The following is a 19,611-nucleotide window of genomic DNA, read 5'->3' as shown; positions in this document are numbered from 1 at the left end:
GTGACTTCTGCAGTGCGGCACATTTCAATGTCAGTTACTAATGTTAAGCCTCTCTCTCTCAGTATACGCCATCGCGTATCCTCATTTGCAATTCCCAGTACTATTTTGTCACGAATCAATTCATTTTTCAATCCCCCGTATTCACAAGTAGCGGATTTTTCTCTCAAACGGGTTACAAAGTTGTGTACGGACTCACCCTCCTGTTTACAGCTTCCGAAAACGAACCGCTCATAAATGACGTTTCTGGCTTAAAGTAATTATCCAATGCATCCAATATAGCCTTTGCATTACACTGTTGTCGTGCTGTGAGGGTGAGATTGTGCCGGTAGATATGCCTGTGAGAACCATTGGATTTGGTGGCGGAATGTTCGCTGCCATACATCGATGGCCTTGGCCATCGATGTATGTATGGCGATGGCGTATACACAGGCATATCTATCTGCAAAGGCTATATTGGATGCATTGGAGAATTACTTTAAGCCAGAAACGGTACAAGCCTGCGTCCATCGTCCCTTTTGATGTGGTGAAGTTGTGCTGTCCCCGTAGCAGAAAAACACCCCCAAAGCATAATGTTTCCCAACACTTTCACCCAGTTCTCCTCTGAATCATTCAGATGTTCATTGCCACACTTCAGACGGGCCTGTATATGTGCTTTCTTGAGCAGGGGGACCTTGCGGTTGCTGCAGGATTTCAGTTCTTCACGGCGTAGTGTGTTACCAATTGTTTTCTTGGTCCCGCTGTCACCAACTCTTTACCTGTATAAAAAACACCGGGGAGCCAGAAATCTTTCTGATTGAGAGGGGGTCAAATACTTATTTCACTCATTAAAATTCAAATCAATTTCTAACAATTTTGATATCAGTCAATGTGCAAAGAATAACCTGTAAATGAACCAGGTTGTTAACTTCATGTATGTTGTAATATCTTACAGAGAGGGCAAATTTTTTCATAAATATTAAAGCATGTATGTTGTATGAATGTGATAATAGAAAGGTGCTGTGTTGTCTGCATGTTCAATTTGAACATCCATTTTCAGGATGCAAATGATTAAGATCAGGAGATGCTCGATGAAGCCAAGATGACTTAAAGCTTTGTTAATTAGACAGAATTGAAAATATCTTATTCTAAACAATAGCTAATCTCATCAATGAGCTGGCAGGAATCAAACAGTGTTTGTATTATCTTCCAGAGTCTTCCTGCGAGCCATCAATCAGTATGCGGCCGTGCTGAACAAGAAATTCCTGGACCAGACCAACTTTGAGCTCCAGGTAGGTGATCAGCACACACAACGCTTTTAAACGGAAATAAGTGTTGGTACAGCAGTGAGTCTACATCTCAGAGCAGTGCTGGATGTGCCATCTGCGTCAGTCAAACACTGGCGTCAGATGCAGTGTAGAGACTAAACAATGGTTGTAAGGGCGGGGGCCTGATTTAACGGGACACAGGGTGTCTCCCACGCACCCCCTCCGTGAAAATGCCTAGCTTGACGGAGGGGAAGAAGGAAGAAAAAACACAGTTTGTCAGGGCTGACATTTTGAGGTGGCCACTTAGAAGCCTCCCTGCTGAGTCATATAGGGGGCAAAGCATATGAGCGGAGTGGTGAGAATCTCCTCGCTCACAGAGTTGTTCACTCCTCCGCTCCCCCGCTCAAAGACGCACCAGGCCGCTCCGCTCATTATCGCTCAGCGCGGATTGCATCACCCATCCATCCATCATCTGCCGCTTTTCCGGGGGTCGGGTCGCGGGGGCAGCAACCTAAGCAGGGAGGCCCAGACTTCCCTCTCCCCAGCCACTTCCACCAGCTCTTCCTGGGGGACCCCGAGGCGTTCCCAGGCCAGCCGAGAGACATAGTCCCTCCAGCGTGTCCTGATTGCATCACGCTCCACTCAAATCACTCTCTCGCTTGCTCCAAAAAAGGAAAAAAATCTCCATGTATTTAAAGTAGTGCTGTCAAACGATTAAAATATTTAATCGCGATTAATGGCATTAAAGTCATAGTTAACTCGCGATTAATCGCAATTAATCGCACATTTTTATCTATTCTAAATGTCCCTTGATTTATTTTTGTCCCGTTATTTTTTCTCATTTTAATGCTCTTATCAACATGGAAAAGTGGATCGGATTGCTTAATGCAAATGTTTTTTTTAATTGAAAAAACAACATTGCAATCGCCTGGTTTGGCGAGGGGGCGGAGAATTCGCATCAGCTGTGTGCTTGGCCATCAAGTGGTATTTCAGACTGGACGTGCTGAGATGATAGCTCAGTTCACAACGACAAAACACACAGATCACTTTGGTCTTGTCAATGGAACCATTTGGCAACTTTTTAAAAGTAAACTTTCCATTAAGAATCTTATTGGCATCCATTTCGGCGTCTCGCGCTCACCATCCACTCAAAACGTAAAGTTAGCCTACTACTCTTTAGCCGGTTCGCAAGCCCAAACAAGTGTGTGTGGTGTGCCTGTTGTTTTGTTTCCGGTCTAGCTAGATCCGGTGTGGTGTTGTAGTTTTTCTAACGCCAGTAGTTGTTGCAACAGCATGTGAAAAAACGACAAAGTTTGCTAGGCCAAAAAGAATGTTAATCGCGCACTTTGGGTCTGCGTTAACGCCGTTAATAACGCCTTAAACTGACAGCACTAATTTAAAGTGGAACTGAATTGCGATTAGACTGATATTATAATAATATATACATTTAATGACATAAAAAACTTTATAACATACAACTGTATGCCATATTCTATAAATAATCGAAAGCTCTAGTGTGTAAATTATGTACTTCAAAAGAACCGGGCGCCGCCATGTTTAAATACAGCTGACGTCACAAGAATGGTTGCGCTCAATTTGAACCCGCCAAACTGCATTAAAAATTGAAGAAGATCGACCCATCATACCTATCCCTGTTCATCCTATGGCGTATGATTTTGAACCAATACGTAATTATTAGTGGTGGGCCGTTATCGGCATTAACGTGCTGCGTTAACGTGAGACTCTTATCGGGCGATAAAAAAATATCGCCGTTAATCTATTCTCAAAGTTGCGTTGGGAGCTGGGTCTATACTACTCAAGCTATGATGACTTTCACCTTGATATTTTAGCGCGGATGTATACCTAGCCGAATTGCACTATAGGGGGCGAGAACGAGTCTTCGAACCTGTGTGTATGCCTTGTGTGTGAAATTATAACATCAAACGTGACATGCTAACATGGATGCAGCTATGAAGCCGCCTGGTTTGCTTCAGGGAAAATGTATTTTTAAGAAGCTTCCCAGTGGAAACCTCGACAAGACTAAGGTTGTTTGCACCTTGTGCTATGCGGAATTAGTTTACTGTAGGAGTTCTTCCAGTCTCAAATAACACCTAAACGCAAAGCATCCCTTAGCTAATGCGGAAGATTCCGGGCCAAGCACTGATGTAGCGCAGGGGAAGAGTCGTCGTCAAACTACTATGTTTGAGTGCAACCGAGGCAAGTGATATGGAAAAATTCTAACGGCACTGTGTAGATTTGAATAGTCAAGAGATGGCGGTTACAATAAATTTATTTTGCTTGTACAAATCAAGATTTAACAAAGTACTTTGTGATCAGTCATAACGAAGGAGGTGCTAGCCACAGGTCGTTCGCCAGAGTGATGCAGAACAACCCCAAAACCCTACATTATATAAACTTTAGATCAAATGGTTCCTCTGAACTCTGTGATTGGTCCGCACTGCTCAGTGACAGTGACTTCATATCAAGTTCCCACGGTTCTTTATTGTGGCCTCTCTCCCCAAACCAGTCAAATGGTCAACTTTCCTTTGTGTGGGCACTTTAAACAAGTATTTGATTAACCCCACCCATTGCAACAGGAAGGGTCAGAGCAGCAGATCACAATAACAATACAGTTGAATCCACATTGTCTCCAGACCAACTGTCTCTTCCCCCCAGGTGACAAGAACTCTCTCAGGTCACCCAGACTTCCCGTCTCCTAGTTATAAAACTGCAAATGGCATCTCTACCAAATGGAGTTGACTCTTAATCAACTTTAGACTTCCGTTAAAACACATTCCTCATATATGAAACACACACATTATAACTGTATTCCAAAATTTCCACGACACAAGCCCGTCAGCAAAGCTCTATCAGCCAAGCTAAATAATCTAATAAACAGTTAATAAACACAAGTACATCTTATTGAACATAATTTATTGTCATCACCAATTATCATAGTAGAACAGCTTTCTCAAGCAGTTTGTGATGCATTTTGGAAACAGGAGATGAGCCCCTGGTCTAATGCGCCACCTGGCTTGAGAAACCCGTTCTCAAAGACTTGCTTTTAGTCATTATTTGGGTAGCACACATATTCTGAATGCCTTCGGCGGAATTCAAATGAGCCATTTTAATCTAGATTAATCTAGATTAACGCCAAGATTACAGTGAGATTAATCTAGATAAAAATAATAATAATCTATGCCCACCACTAGTAATTATGTACCCGCAGGGCCGCAGTTGTTCCATATGATGCAGAAGATGTTGTTTTGTCGGAAGATATAAATATAGTTAACACTGACAGGTTGGACAACTCCGAGAGGTGTACTTCTGGTAACTGCACGACAATGCCAACAGAGAGAGAATCGATCTGATCAAAGAGGCAGACCTGCATGATCTGGGTGTTGGTGGTTCACCAAAATTATCGTTCATCATTGAGAACAGGCTCTTCCCCATGCTGTGTGAGGAGAAAGCTTATATGTTATCTTATCATAGGTGTAACCATGATCTGAGTACTTATATGTCATGCTATGCCAGGTTGCCTTGCGTTGTCTTGTCCTAAGAATATCAGTGCTCGGTCTGACCCTGTGTTGTTCTTTGCATCTGACAATAAAAGACTTGAACTTGAAAGTTTGGAGCGCCCTATAAATAGATGGTAAGTTTCAGTTACTAGTACTGTTACCTTCAAGTTGTGTGAAACATACTCACTGGTTGAGTTGATAACTTGTTCGCTAGGTTAAACATAACAAACAGTGTAGGAAACGTTACGGAGCTAGCTTTGTGCGTTATTAGGCACAATCATATCTGTGAATTTAGGAGCTAGAGCTAGCTATGTCAAAAACGGTATGTAACGTTAGCGTATTTTACAGGTTTATAAATATAATCCACTTCTGTAAAGTGATCACTGCAAACTCTAAATCAGGGGGCAACTAGCGGGCTTTGGCGCTTCATAGCTACGAGCCATTTTCATAAAACTGGTTGCCGCTTGGGTAGGACATGGATAGTGAATGCCTTCTGTCCTGTAAAAATTGTTTGTACAACCAGCCAATAAGATCCTACTTTGCACCTTGTTTTAACTGGTTCGTTTGAAGCAATTTCTACCTCTGTGTTCTCCCTGACAATCTGTCAATGTCAATCTTGATGACTGCTAGTCAGTCACAGTACCTTCCTATTCTCGTGACGTCACAGACATGACGATTCAAAGATGGTCGCGCCCTGTAGTTAAGTAGTAAAGTTAAAAACGTTTTTATTATTATATATATTACATTTTGCTCTTGTAGTTGTCAGATAAAGTTTTGTGATCTTATTTTAATAATAATATGAGCCGTACTTCATAAATCAGTTAAGTTCCACCTTAACTTTTAGCTTAAACCGCAGCCCAAAGAACTAAAGAGCAGCGTCTACATTTTTCAAATAAAAATGATTTATTTCAAATTAGAAATTAAGCCTGCGTAAAAAGGAATATAACACAAAAATTGAAGACAAAACTAATTTGTGTTAGAATATTAGTCTATATTTACTTTGTTACAAATTACCATATTTTGCTAACCCTTTGCTTTCTTCCCAGCGTGTTCACGTAGCACACTTTCGTGTTTTCGAGAGAGGTGTATTTTTAGATTCCAAAATTAGTCTTTACTGACTGAAATGATGTTACCACATTATTTATCTTGTACCACATTATTGTTGTCCTTTTAAAAATCCCGCTCTGCATTCTGTCCAAAATCCGCCCGCTCACGCTCTCCGCTCCGCTCACATGCTCTGATAGGGGGCTATTTAAATGTTCTAACTCTGCAGTTTGTTGGGCCCTAAGGAAACAAGGAAGAGGACCTAAAGAAATTACCATAAAAATAGTTTGGAGGGGACATAAGTGACTGTATAATGGTCTGCAATTTAGTACGCTTTTCCAGAATATCTTAACCTACTCTTCACAGTGGCATGGTGGCTCCTTGTGCTAGTTTTTGAAAAACTCTTGCAAATGGCAGATTGTAATGTTGCTAAGCATTTAACAGGCCCTCCTTCTGAGGGTCTTGCTACCTTTTAAAAGCCTCAGAGTGGTTGAATATATTAAACCAAGTTATGTCTTCATAGAAATGGAAGCCATCCACTGCATTTAGTGCTAAATGTAAAAAAAAAAACTACCAAATACCACATAGATTATTCATTTGCATCGCCTTCCACCCAAATGGAATCCGAACGACTGGAGTGGAATCTAAATTGTTTAGTGGAATCTAAACAATGTTTCAGTGTTTGTGTATGCGCATGTGCCTTGCTGAGCCTATTGTTGTTTGCATGAGGATGTGTGAGTTCCTCTAAAGGGAGAGGTTGATGGGAGTGGAGGAGGACAGGGAGGGCTGTGACCGCTTCTCTCCGTCCAGCCGGCTCTGAACTCCGTCTGCTCCTCCGTCTCCGTGCTTGAGAGAGCTCTCCCCGGTTGCCCCTCAGCCCACATCTGCAGCCTCTCCTTCACCAGTGGACAAGCTTCCCAACACAGCTGAGACAGCTCACCTGAAGCACCCAACAAGCTTTCCAGACCCACAAACTAGCGGGGTTTAACTCTGCCACACCTTCCTTCAACATGATGAAGAACTGTTTTCCTTTTCCCACCATCCTCTCCCCCCCCCCCATCCTAGCTCTGGAACAACTATTTCCACCTGGCCGTGGCCTTCCTCACCCAGGAATCCCTGCAGCTGGAGAACTTCTCCAGCGACAAACGGGCCAAGATCTTCCACAAGTGAGTACAGAGAGTGAACAGATAGCTCCTTCTCTCCCACCACCCCCCTCCCCCCTTCCAAAGACCCGGTGCAAACAGGTCCCCAGTTCCCTCTCCTCAGCCCCCTTCACTCCCCACACCAAGAAACACAAGTTGCCTTTTAATAATGTATCAAACGGTAAGCCCACGGGGATGACATATCCCATGCCAGTGCCAGAGGTGTTTGTTAGCCACTGAGCCCTCCAGGGCACTCCACTCTCTTCTGTTCCATTTTCACACCCAGGGTATCAACCAGTCAGGAAGCACCCTTACCGAATTCAAATTCTGAGGTAGAAAAAAAAAAGTGTTTTACTCAATACCTGAATTCTTCTCTGAGACATTTTCTCCCTTGTCGCTGAGATTTTATCTTTAACATTCTTTATAGGCAGATTAAGTTTATTTCTCTTTCTAGCTGCTATGGGTGAGAGAGCCTGTTAGGGTGTATTTGACAAAAAAAAAGTTTAATTACTAAGAAATGCCGTGGTATGCATTGCACTGCAAAGTTATCTGGCTGTAGAGTTCAGTTGTGTAAGCCAGCTACCCTTCATTATCTAGTGGAAGAGGGATGAGAGTGCTGTTTCAAATGCACGTCACCCTGGCTCTTGCTGGTTGAGGAATGCTCTTGGTGACCATTGTCAGTCTTGTATTGTGGAGTCGGTGAGTCGGGGGAATGTCCCTGTACTTACTGTAAGTCGCTCTGGATAAGAGCGTCTGCTAAATGACTAAATGTAAATGTATTGTGGATTCTACTCAACAACCAGGTGAAGTGACAACAGGTTGATTTAAGGCCGACAGTACATAATGGCACCACACAAAGAGTCAGACATATAAAGCCTCACCTCTTCCCATTCTTCCTTGTGCTGAGTGGCTGTATGGTAGTATTGTGGTCGGACTAGGATTAGGACTAAGACTAGGCCTGGCCTGGCCTGGAGAGAGACATGGAGAAGGGGATTTTCCACTTTTTCTCTCCATCAGGCTTCTACTATAATGTCACCTACTGTGTTTTTTTGTTTTTGTTTATCTCTCTCCTTCCTGCCCCTCTCTTCCCTCCCTCCCTCTCTCCCTCTGTCTCTCTCTCTCACTGTATAATTGTGAATAAGCATGAGTGAAGGGCGGGGACATGAAGATTCAGTTGCAATTTCCCTCCCTCCCTTTTTCAAATCAAATTTTCAATCAAATATTTATATAGTGCTTTTTCCAAGCAACGTAACAGAGGGCTTCACAGATGTCCATAGAACTGCATTCAAACCAACCAAGGAAGACAAAAAACTATTCACAGAAAAATGTTCGAGACATTTTCTCCCTCTTCCATCTTCAAGCTTTACTTACTGCATGCTGGCTCATGATGTGTGCAGTGGGGGGGGGGAGGGGGGGCTAGTGGTTGCCAGTGCCTTTGTGACAATAAGCTTGGACCCCCTTGTGGCCATCCCAGAGCCATAGAAAAAGAGAGTTGCGACACGCTTTGATCTCGCCGACACGTGATCACGTGGTTCATGTAGCTCGCTGTAGTTCCAAAAAACTCCACTGCTGTCAACCGGTTTGAATGGTTTTCAATGAAGCTGGCCAACAGAAGTCGCTTTCTCAGGCAAATGATGAATGAAACAGGCTTGGTTAAAGAAATCCGATATTCTGGCTATCTTCAGCAGACTCGTATCTACAAAAGGCAGTCCTCCCTGACGTGTTTGGTGTAGAATGGAGTGAAATACAACATTGTGAACACTCACTGCCAGTGAAACACAGGAAAAAGGCTAGAGCTTTTTTGTCACGTGGTTCCGGTAGCTCCCTGTAGTTAAACAAAACCCCCACTGCTGTCAACCTGTTTGAATGGTTTTCGGCGGGACAGACAGCAGCACCATCTCGATTCACGGACATTTTCGGTATATTAACACATAATGTCAATTGGTTACTGGTGTGTTGTATCATGTATGTCTGATACTTTATTAACATGTATGTATTACATTAACTTATACATAACGCAATATTGTGAAGCAGAGCTAGAAATGGCTATGCTAGCTACCGTACAAACGGTACTGTACCATACTGTACATACCAAACAGTAGCCTAATGAGGACTATATTGTTCCACTTAACGTTTAACCTTACACGGTTGAAGTAAATGGGTCTTGTTAAACGTTTTTTTATTCATCAGCCCACTTACAATTTAGCCTACCACATTAACAACACTTATATGTGTAGTACTTGATGCAAGTTGAATCTAACCATTATCACCAGCAACTGCTCAACTTAAGACAAGAAAAGAGTTTGGTAAATAGAACAGAATAAACAAGGCAACCAACTGCATTCAATAAAACATTTTATTGTACAATATGTCCTGTGTTCTTCCACTCCTTTTGTTTGTAGTGATCCGGTGATCTTCTGGCTATGATACATGTACAGCTAGCTAGAGTAAAAGTGTTGCTTACGTAGACCTACAGTCTAGCTCCAACTGCATCTAGAATCTAACAAGCTTACGATAAACTTGAACTAAAGCTGGCTATATAAAATAATACTAATAACAATTGATATGTGGTGGTCGAAATATGAAAAAATGCAGGATTTTCGTGAATTTACCAGCTAACTTGCTTCGGACCACTTAATTTGCAATTCATTGTTGCTAGCTCTACTAACTAGGCTAATAAGAGCTATATATAGAAGACTTACTTTGTATGCCAACGAACACCAATAATTAGAACTAATTTGACAGACTATAAGCCAACTGACTTCTGGTTATGATAAACGTGCTCTCTAGGTAGCTTCAGTAAAAGTGTTGCTTATGTTACTAGCTAGACCTACAGTCTAGCTCTAACTGCGTTTCGAATCAAACAAGCTATAATCTTACGATAAACTTTATCTAAAGCTAGCTATATGAAATACTACTAATAACAATTGATATGTGGTGGTAAAAATATGAAAAAATGAAGGATTTTCATCAATTTACCAGCTAACTTGCTTCGGAAACACTGAAAATGAATGGGGTTGAACGGTGGAAAATGCAATGTTTGGAACTACAGGTCGCATGTGACACGCTTTACTTCCGCATTCCTCGATAACAATGGGAGTCTATGGAAGTGTCGCAACTCTCTTTTTCTATGGCTCTGGGCCATCCTAAATGTAGAGTCTGAATCATTATAAACTTGCTTGTCAATGCCTGCAATGCAGTGAAGAAAACTATATGACAACAATATTGTTTAATGTGACTGGCCTCTCTAACAGTACAACTGGTCCCAGCTTAGTCTAGAACCTCCCCTGGATGTGCAGAACCGTCGTCCAACTATCATCTGTTGGTCTCTGTGACAGATGACCTCTCCTCCTCAGCATGACGGATTAGTGTGTGTTGTGTGTGTGTTTGAGCGCAGTTTCAACACTCAATGATTGAGCTCACAACAGTGGACAGACTGAGGGGCCATGCTCCGGGGACGATGACGGAGCACTATGTTTCCTGTCTTAATACGGCCGTCCCAACTTTCATCACAAGGCCCGCGTGGAAGCTAATGACGTTGAATCCGTTTATATGTCAGGGCCCACAGCTAACCTTGGCTCACCACCACCACGGACTCTTACACAAACATACACACACAGGAACACGTTAATGCAGCTGTGCAGAGGTGATTTCAGATCTTGTGCAAAGGGGATTTCAGATCTCGTTCAGATGTGATTTCAGAGCTCGTGCAGATATGATTTCAGATCTTGTGCAGATATGATTTCAGATCTTATGCAAAGATGGATTCCGATCTTGTGCAGATATATTTTCATATCTTGTGTAGATTTTATGCGGACAGGCCTGCGTTAAGCTTTAGATTAGTGAGTTCTAAATATTTCCGACAGTCCCCACAGAGTACGTTATTTTTCCGAAACGGTAGCTAGCTAGCTTTAGTTAGCTTCCGGGCTAAGTTACCTAGTATAATACTCGAAGCAATGCTACTACCATGCTAGTGTTACTTGTGAGCCTTCTCATTAGTACATTCTGAAGCCATACTGAAGTGTTTGTCGCATAGTTTGTCTATTGGAAAATATTCAATTGGCATGTTCGAAATCACATATTTCTGATGTTATGCTGTGGGACCCACATTCGAACGATCACATATTTGTGACGCTACTCTTTAACAGGTTAATGTGTGGCTGTATCTTCACCCAGATGTCAGTGTCTACACAAGAAAGTATACAAGAAAGGCTGCTTTGAACCAGGGAGATGATGAGTCATGGACGCTTGATTGCACATGCTCCTTCTGATCGACCTTTAACAGTCTTCTGTCTCTCTGTGGAGTGACAGACAGGTTGAAGGGAAAATGTATTTCTCCTTTCTTCCCTCACCGTAACCTCCCCTTCTATCCTAGTTGTCCGTGTCTTTTTGGGTGAAATGTCGACTGAACGTAGGGGGTCTGTGAATGCCGCCGAGGGCCCCTGTAAAAGGTCAGAGTGTGATGAGGCCTTAATGAATATTAATGGGGAGAGGGCAGAGGAACAGTGTCCTGACTGGTCCATTTCACTTAAAACCTCTCCATACCTCCCTCTCTCCATCTGTCTACTTCTCACTGTCTTTTTTCTCGCCCTAACTGCTTCTCTCTTTATTGACTAAATTATGTATTCTTCAGAAGTCCTGTACTTCTTGCTATATCTTGGCTTTTCCAAGATAGCTCTAACAACCTCTAACTTGCTTTAGATCTACTTTGCATTATTTTTCTTCAGTTGACTTGTATCACCCTCATTACCTCCTCCCCTTCTCTCTCTCCTCCCCTTCTCTCTCCTTCCTCTTCTCCCTCTCCTCCCATTCTCTCTCTCCTCCCCTTCTCTCTCTCTCCCTCCTCCCCTTCTCTCTCCCTCCTCTTCTCCTTCTCCTCCCATTCTCTCTCCCTCCTCCCCTACTCTCCTCTTCCTCCCCTTCTCTCTCCCTCCTTCTGTTCTATCACTCTCATCCCTTCTCTAACCCCTTTTCTCCCTCAATCTCGGACAATGTCACTCTAAGGTGCTCCCCCCCCCCCAGCCCAGCCTGATCAGTCAGGCGGTAGCAGGTGACAAGCCTGTCAGTGTCCCCTGTTCCTCACTCACTTTGGTGTGACACTAGGACTGCCAAGCAGGCTGTCATGTCATCCTGCCTGCACTACGGACAGCTTCGTCCGATACATCACCTCCAGGCAGCCGTGGAGGAAGCCCCACATCCATTTTTATTCATCTAACCTTTTGTTTAGACAGGGAGTCATTTTGAGACCCATATCCCTTCTGCAAAAAAAGCTGTGTATACACAAACACAGGCTAGACGCCAATACAATATCCAAGTACAACAGAAAACCAAGCATTTCAAAAGCATACAGTATGGTAAATACAGTTTTTAAAATAATGATAAAATAAATCGATAAATGAATGAATAGATAAGGTGAAACACAATCATAGAAGTCAAAACACCCTTCCCAGTAAGGTTGTCATAAGTATTCCTTCCAGAGGCTTCTGAGCATCTAAAATGCTGTTTTGAATTGTGAAGGCATTCTACAAGTATGGTGCAAAAAAATACAAATAATGCTTGCCTAATACTGTCAACACCAAATACATGTTTAGACTCCTTATTCCTTGTACTTCTCGAGATTTGAAAAGATAGTCAACATTGTGGGAGTTTTTATTAGAGCTGGATTCTTAAGGAGAGAAAGTAATAATTAACCAACTATTATGATTTAAGAGGGCCTGCCTTCTGTCAATATTTAGACCAAAATACAACTTAGTATGCTGGGGTAGACTTCAACTTAGTAATGTAATGAAGTGGCATCTGCAGTTATGTAGATGTTATCTCCACACTCTTGAACTGCTAGCAACATTGAATACATATTGTATTATTTTCAAAAGCTAAATTGAAACATTTGAGTTTTTCACCTTCTAAAAGTTTCACCCTTTTGTTCAATGTGGGATAACTGAAGCAGACCCCTTGTTCACAGTATATCAGTTATTTACTTTATCACCATGTCTCTTTCTCTGTGTCTGTCTGTACATCATGATCTCTTTGTCTGTGTCTGTTTGTCCTTCATGATCTCTTTCTGTTTCCATCACTATCTCTCTTTCTTTCTCTCTGTCTCTGTCTCGCTGTAACTATTTCTCTCTGTCTCCATTTTTGTGCCTCTCTATTCTATTCTGTGTAGGAAATGAAATCCTGTACCTGTACTCTGGACCCCATCCCCACTGCTCTGCTCAAGTCATACATCCCCACTCTCAGTCCTTTCATCACCAAAGTTGTTAACCTTTCCCTTCAGTCTGGCTGTGTCCCAGCAGCTCTCAAGGTTGCTTTCATCCTTCCCCTTCTCAAGAAGCCCACCCTGGACCCGGAGGTTCTAGCAAACTATAGGCCTATCTCCAACCTTGCCTTCCTGTCCAAAGTGCTAGAGAAGGTAGTTGCTTCTCAACTTCAGGACCACCTCAAACACAAAAACTTTTTGTGTTTGAAAAATTTCAGTCAGGATTTCTTCAGCCCACAGCACTGAAACAGCTTTGCTCAGGGTGACAAATGACCAGCTGATGACAGCTGATGCAGGATCACCCTCGCTCCTCATCCTCCCCGACCTGACTGCTGCATTTGACACAGTGGATCACACTATCCTCCTAGAGCACCTCCACACCACCATTGGACTATCAGGCTCTGCACTCAGGTGGTTTCAGTCCTACCTTTCTGGCAGAACTGAATATGTCTCACTGGGAAGATGCAAGTCCAGACTGCTCCCTGTCTCCTGTGGTGTTCCGCAAGGGTCGGTCCTCGGCCCCATCCTCTTTATTATTTACATGCTCCCCCTCGGTCGTGTCATCAGCAGACATGGGATGTCTTTCCACTGTTATGCAGATGACACGCAGCTTTACATCAAAACTGCCCCAAGCCCCCCTGCTGCCATGTCATGTCTCACCGCCTGTCTTGGGGAGATAAAGGCATGGATGAGAAACAACTTTCTCCAGTTAAATAGTAGCAAAACCGAAGACCTTTTTGTTGGCACTCCACAGCAGGTTCAGTCATACTCCATAACTCATCTCACCTTCGACAGTCAGGTCATACCCCTCTCTTCCACAGTCACTAATCTAGGAGTTAGGTTTGACCCTCACCTGTCCTTTAATGACCATATAAAACACCTGTGCAAAACCTCCTTTTATCATCTCAAAAACATCTCCAAACTTTAAAGATCCTGTAAAGTGGAATTGAAAACGAGTTTTAAGTTCACCACACCACAGAAGAATATGTTATTAACTACCCATCCAAATTCGAATGAAAAAAAACACCAACAAGTATGTTGGAGTCATATGGCTGAGCGGTGAGGGAGTCGGGCTAGTAATCTGAAGGTTGCCATTTCGATTCCCAGCTGTGCCAAATGACGTTGTGTCCTTGGGCAAGGCACTTCACCCTACTTGCCTCTGGGGAATGTCCCTGTACTTACTGTAAGTCGCTCTGGATAAGAGCGTCTGCTAAATGACTAAATGTAAATGTTAAATTAGGCTTTGAAATCGTGAGAAAATCAGCAGTCTTCTCTGCTTGAGACTGGGGGGGCGTGTCGCCTGAAGGAGCTGAAGCTCTGCCCCCTCGCTGGAAGGCGCCACTTCTCTCAAGTACCTACGACCGATAATGGACGCTACGTCAAGCCGAACAAAACAGTATAGAATTAGAATTTATTTGTTCAATGAGTGAAACATACAGATGCATATAAATGAAGCTTGTTCCCCTGAGCTGTAACACAGGAGTAAAAATGGACACCAGAGACAGTGAGCTCTCCAACTACTTCTAGCACATTAGCTACCATTTCACCAAAATACCATCATTCTACACCGAGTAGCCTAATTTCAAGTTAGCGGTTTGCACTAACTCATAGCAGAGATACCTCTCAAAGTTATCTGGTATAATTATAACAAGCACACAGAACTGAGTGATGAACTGCTGGTGGTGGTGGATGGTCCAGGTGCGACCGGAGGAGGAACGGCCGGGAGGGCGATGCTCGGTACGGCTCCGCACTGCAAGAGAAGCTGTGTGTCCGTGAACCCCGTCTGTCTCTGGTCCATGTTAAAACTATCCGCCGTAAAATAGTCACTGCAGAGGCGGCTGTTGGAGTTTATCAGAAGCTTTCCATCAAATGGCTCTTCACAAAATCAATCCACCTATTTTTCCTTTCCTCATCAATAGGGACATTAAATAGCGTTGCAGCGCAGTTGAAGTTTTTGCATCCAGGGAAGATGCAGTTGCGGGTGGAGGGAGACATACTGAAGCTAGCTAGCTAGCTAACTGATGTAGGCTACAATAACAGTACAGCAGGAGGAGCCATTCAGTGATCTGACGTAGATCGGTCAAAGTGACGTAGATCGGTCATTTTTTGGCTCCACCCATTAAAAGCTGATCTGAAAACGGAGGAGAAACTGTTCTACAGTCTAACTCCACATTTCAGTGCGACAAAGCTTTCGTGCTTTGCACATGCTTTCAGGAACTTATTTCACACGTATATAATGTACTGAGAAGCAAATCATGGAATTTGCTTTACAGGATCTTTAACCCTGTCAGATGCAGAGAAGTTCGTCCACGCCTTTATCTCCTCAAGACTGGACTACTGTAATTCACTCTTCACTGGGATCACTGGCAACAACATCCAAAGCTGCAGTACATACAAAACAGCGCTGCCAGGATCCTGGTGAGAATCTGGAAATATGAGCACATAACACCCATTCTACACTCGATAAATAAACTACACTGGCTCCCTGTCTCATTCCGTATTTACTACAAAGTCCTACTACTCACCCATAAATGCATAAATGGACATGCACCTCCCTACCTACAAGAACTCATCACTCCCCAAACATCCAACCGCACCCTCAGATCCACAAACAGCTCGCTCCTCCGGGTCCCCAACACCAAGCTCCGCACCATGGGTGACCGGGCCTTTTGCACGGCAGCGCCTGTGGAACAGCCTGCCTGACCACTTAAGGGCAACACAGACACTGGACTTTTTTAAGACTGGCCTAAAAACCTTTCTATTCAGAAAGGCGTTTCTCACTTTTTACATTTATTTTATTATAGTTTGTTTTTAACTATGTTCTGTGGCACTCTGAGATTCAGCTGAATGTAGAGTGCATTATAAATTAAATTAGTTATTATTATTATTATATCTCTCTCTTTTTGCCCATTTCCCTTTATCTTACCTCTGTCCTTTCTCCCCTCTTCTCTCCAGGGGGGGAGGTGTGTGTGTGTGTGCTGGTGCTCAGGGTGGGCTGAAGCCTGCAGAGTTTGGAGAGGTTATCTCTGTTGGCTTGGAGATTAGTTCTTGACCTGGACTTGTGGGACCATCGTCAACTAATCCCCTCAAACCTATACAAAAATCGGACTAGCATTCATCCCTCCGGCCTCATCCGTAAAAGATTGTCCCAGTATAAAATCTCCCCCTTGTAATCCACACATACACACAGTGTTGTTCAGCCACGTCTTACTTGGTTGCACAACAAGTTACATTTCTGTGTAAAGCAATTATCAGGACAGATTTGGCCGATAATTGATAGTTTGCAAACGGGAGATTAAGGGCAGATATCAAATCTTTCTTTTTTGTTTTTGCAATGTTCCTGTGTTTGAGATGTCCTTTCTGTCCTGCAGGTACCAGGATATGAGAAGACAGATCGGCTTCCAAATCAGAGACATGTGGTACAACCTAGGTAATGTAGCACCAGCCAATCAGGATTTGTGGATTGAAAATGTTTTCCATCGCTAATGTTGGGCAGGTTTTTCCAAGAGGTTTGGGCATTAATATGGACGCTAAGAAGCTTTTTAGTTTTTTTGCATTCAATTAGTTTAGAATGTTGCCATCGCTCGTTTACTGCATTACATTACATTTACATTTAGTCATTTAGCAGATGCTCTTATCCAGAGCGACTTACAGTAAGTACAGGGACATTCCCCCAAGTAGGAAAGTAGGGTGAAGTGCCTTGCCCAAGGACACAACGTCAATTTTCACGGCCGAGAATCGAACCAGCAACCTTTGTATTACTAGCCCAATTCCCTAACCGCTCAGCCACCTCACATCCCCGCATTACCCCATGAGAAACCCCAACCCACCAGCAGGAAGCCCTTTGTGAGTGATGCATCATCAGGCTGGGCCATCATCCTGCATTTCAACAGTCAGCAATCCACACATAATTTTCACTTCCTTGATTGTCAGCCACTGAGGCCTTTCTCTCAGTCTCTCTTTCTCTCACACGGTCACTCTCACTCCCAGCTCTCTCTCTTTCACACTCTTTCATTTTCTCTCACACACTATTTTCTCTCTTTCTCTCTCCCAGCTCTCTTTCACATACTTTCTCATTCTCTCTGTCTCTCTCTCTCTTCACTCTCTTTCTTAGCTCTCTCTTTCTCCCTCGATCTCTCTCTCTCTTTCAGCTCTCTCCGTGTGTCTCTGTGTGACAACCAGGGTACATCACCAGGGAGAAGTAAAAAGAGCAGAACAGGTGTTAATTGGTGTTCTGTTGTTGCGTGTTGATGCAAGATGGGAGATGACGAGGTGCCAGGGGGTTTCTGCTTCCTCGCAGGCCGTCATCCCTGCCCCCCTCCAACACCATCATCCCTGCCCCCGTCCAACACCATCATCCCTGCCCCCCTCCAACACCATCATCCCTGCCCCCCTCCAACACCATCATCCCTGCCCCCCTCCAACACCATCATCCCTGCCCCCCTCCAACACCATCATCCCTGCCCCCCTCCAACACCATCATCCCTGCCCCCCCCTCAGTGTGTCTCCCCCCCCCCCTCTACCTGGGTTAGCTAGCTGGGCCTCCCTGGAAACTGATACCTGCCTGATAAGGGTCAGGGGAAACACTGAAGCAAGGCACTTCACAAGCAACAACACATCCGCCAACATTGAACCCTGTGTTTTCTTTTGTTCAACAGCGACTTCTTTTTCTTTACACGAGGGCCCCTCTATTCAGATGAAAAGGATGATATAAAATGAGCCGTTTGGTTCATTTTGTGTTTCTTCCCCCCCCCCCCCCCCCACACACACACACACTCCCACACACTTTCTCCAAGGTCCCCACAAGATCAGGTTCATCCCGGAGATGGTGGGTCCCATCCTGGAGATGACCCTGGTGCCTGAGATCGAGCTGCGCAAGGCCACCATCCCCATCTTCTTCGACATGATGCAGTGCGAGTTCCACTTTACCTGCAGCTTCCAGCTGGTACGGCCCTCTGCCCGCCTCCATCCTACACCTATCACACACACAGACCGGGGGGGCTTGGGACTCAAGTTTCAAGTTTGTAAATTAATTTTTATCTCACAAGAAACTGAAATATGTCGCACTGTATTGGCTAATTGTTCATTTTGCATGGTATCATGCAAACCATGTCTCACAGAATAGAGCTGCTGCTTCGCCTGGCACCATCCGATTGGTCACAGCTGTCATGCTGTATGATTTGTCAGCCACCTTCCCGCTTCGTTATGTCAATATTTTCACCTGCGCGCTGGCGTGCTGTTACTGGCGCCCCTGTTAGGCCGTGTCTCTGTGCACTAGGGGCTGTCTGGTTCTGGGAGTCCAGGGATCTGTCTCCTGAGGACCTCCCTGATCGGCCCCGTTCTGGGGAGGGGGAGCAGAGCCCTGCTTACACACTGTGTTGTCTCAAACAGGAGCCCCTCTCTGTTAACTGGGTGCATTTTTCTTCTGTTGGTCTCTAATCTTCTCGTCTCTCTCTTTATTTTCCACTCTCTCCCTCGTTTACTGTCTCTGTTTCTCTCTCTTTCTCCACCTCCTCGAACGTGCTTTATTGGCCAGAACTAAATATACACACAGGCACACTCTTCCTTTTGTCTGTGTTCACACACAGCTCCCATCTCTCGCTCACGGCCTCGCCTCTCTCTTCGCGCTGACACTACCACCACGCCAGGCAGCCGCCACAAATTGGGTTGTTTCATCACAATAAAACTTCTCTATAGATATATATATATTTATATAAAATGCATGCGGCTACCACATACAAATGCTGCCGATATGAGGCCCATGCATCACTGTCAAGGGAAACCCGGCAGTTGAACAGCCTTGTCTTCTACTGGAGAAGGGTTTTGAGGGGGGTCAAAAGATGTTTCTGGAGCCGCCCCAACCCGATAAACAGAAGTTAGCTGGGCTATAATGAACAAATTGATGTGATCTTCCAGGCAGCCCGGTTAAAAGAGAGAGTGGGGGGTTGGATCCCTCTACCCAGCGGAAAGATGGGGGGGTTCAATAAGAAATTATGGAAAAAGAGGCAGACGGCGCTAATGAATTGAAAAATGCTCCGCTCTGATTATTTACGCCTGCTCCTTCTTAATTGCAGTTTGAGAACGAGATCATCACCAAGCTGGATCATGAGGTGGAGGGGGGCCGAGGAGACGAGCAGTACAAGGTTCTCTTTCAGAAAATGTAAGTACTGATTAGTGGAGCAGGATGATGCCAGGGCCCTGACAAGACAGATAATGCTAATTGCGACATAGCACTCAAAATAATCACGCATCGCTAATGATCGTGCAGTAACTTCTCACCGTTGACAGTCAGGAATTAGTTTGGAGAGTGTTTTTGTGCGGGTGTGTGTGTGTGTTTTAGTCTTTTATCTACCCCCCTGCCCAGTAGGGTACATGTTCAAACGAGTTTGCTCTTTAAATGCAGGTTG

At 44.1% G+C, this 19,611-nt stretch overlaps 1 protein-coding gene across 3 annotated transcripts in view; it reads left to right on the top strand.

Moving 5' to 3' along the window:
• Positions 1–19,611, top strand: part of dock1 (dedicator of cytokinesis 1) — a 212,953-nt gene that overhangs the window by 164,998 nt on the left and 28,344 nt on the right. For all 3 annotated transcript variants that reach the window (XR_009931847.1, XM_062474732.1, XM_062474731.1), the window contains exons 30-34: positions 1,190–1,268; positions 6,872–6,972; positions 16,576–16,634; positions 18,001–18,149; positions 19,279–19,364. Coding sequence is in view for 2 of the 3 variants with exons in the window: in XM_062474732.1 (XP_062330716.1) it covers positions 1,190–1,268; positions 6,872–6,972; positions 16,576–16,634; positions 18,001–18,149; positions 19,279–19,364 (474 nt within the window). In the remaining variant the exon portion in view is untranslated. The remainder of the gene's footprint in view (positions 1–1,189; positions 1,269–6,871; positions 6,973–16,575; positions 16,635–18,000; positions 18,150–19,278; positions 19,365–19,611) is intronic.

Source organism: Osmerus eperlanus, chromosome 12 (assembly GCF_963692335.1).
Source record: "Osmerus eperlanus chromosome 12, fOsmEpe2.1, whole genome shotgun sequence".
In the NCBI taxonomy this organism is placed as follows: Eukaryota; Metazoa; Chordata; class Actinopteri; order Osmeriformes; family Osmeridae; genus Osmerus; species Osmerus eperlanus.
The sequence above is the reverse complement of the archived record's forward strand: the minus strand, read 5'-3'. Positions and strand labels throughout refer to the sequence as shown.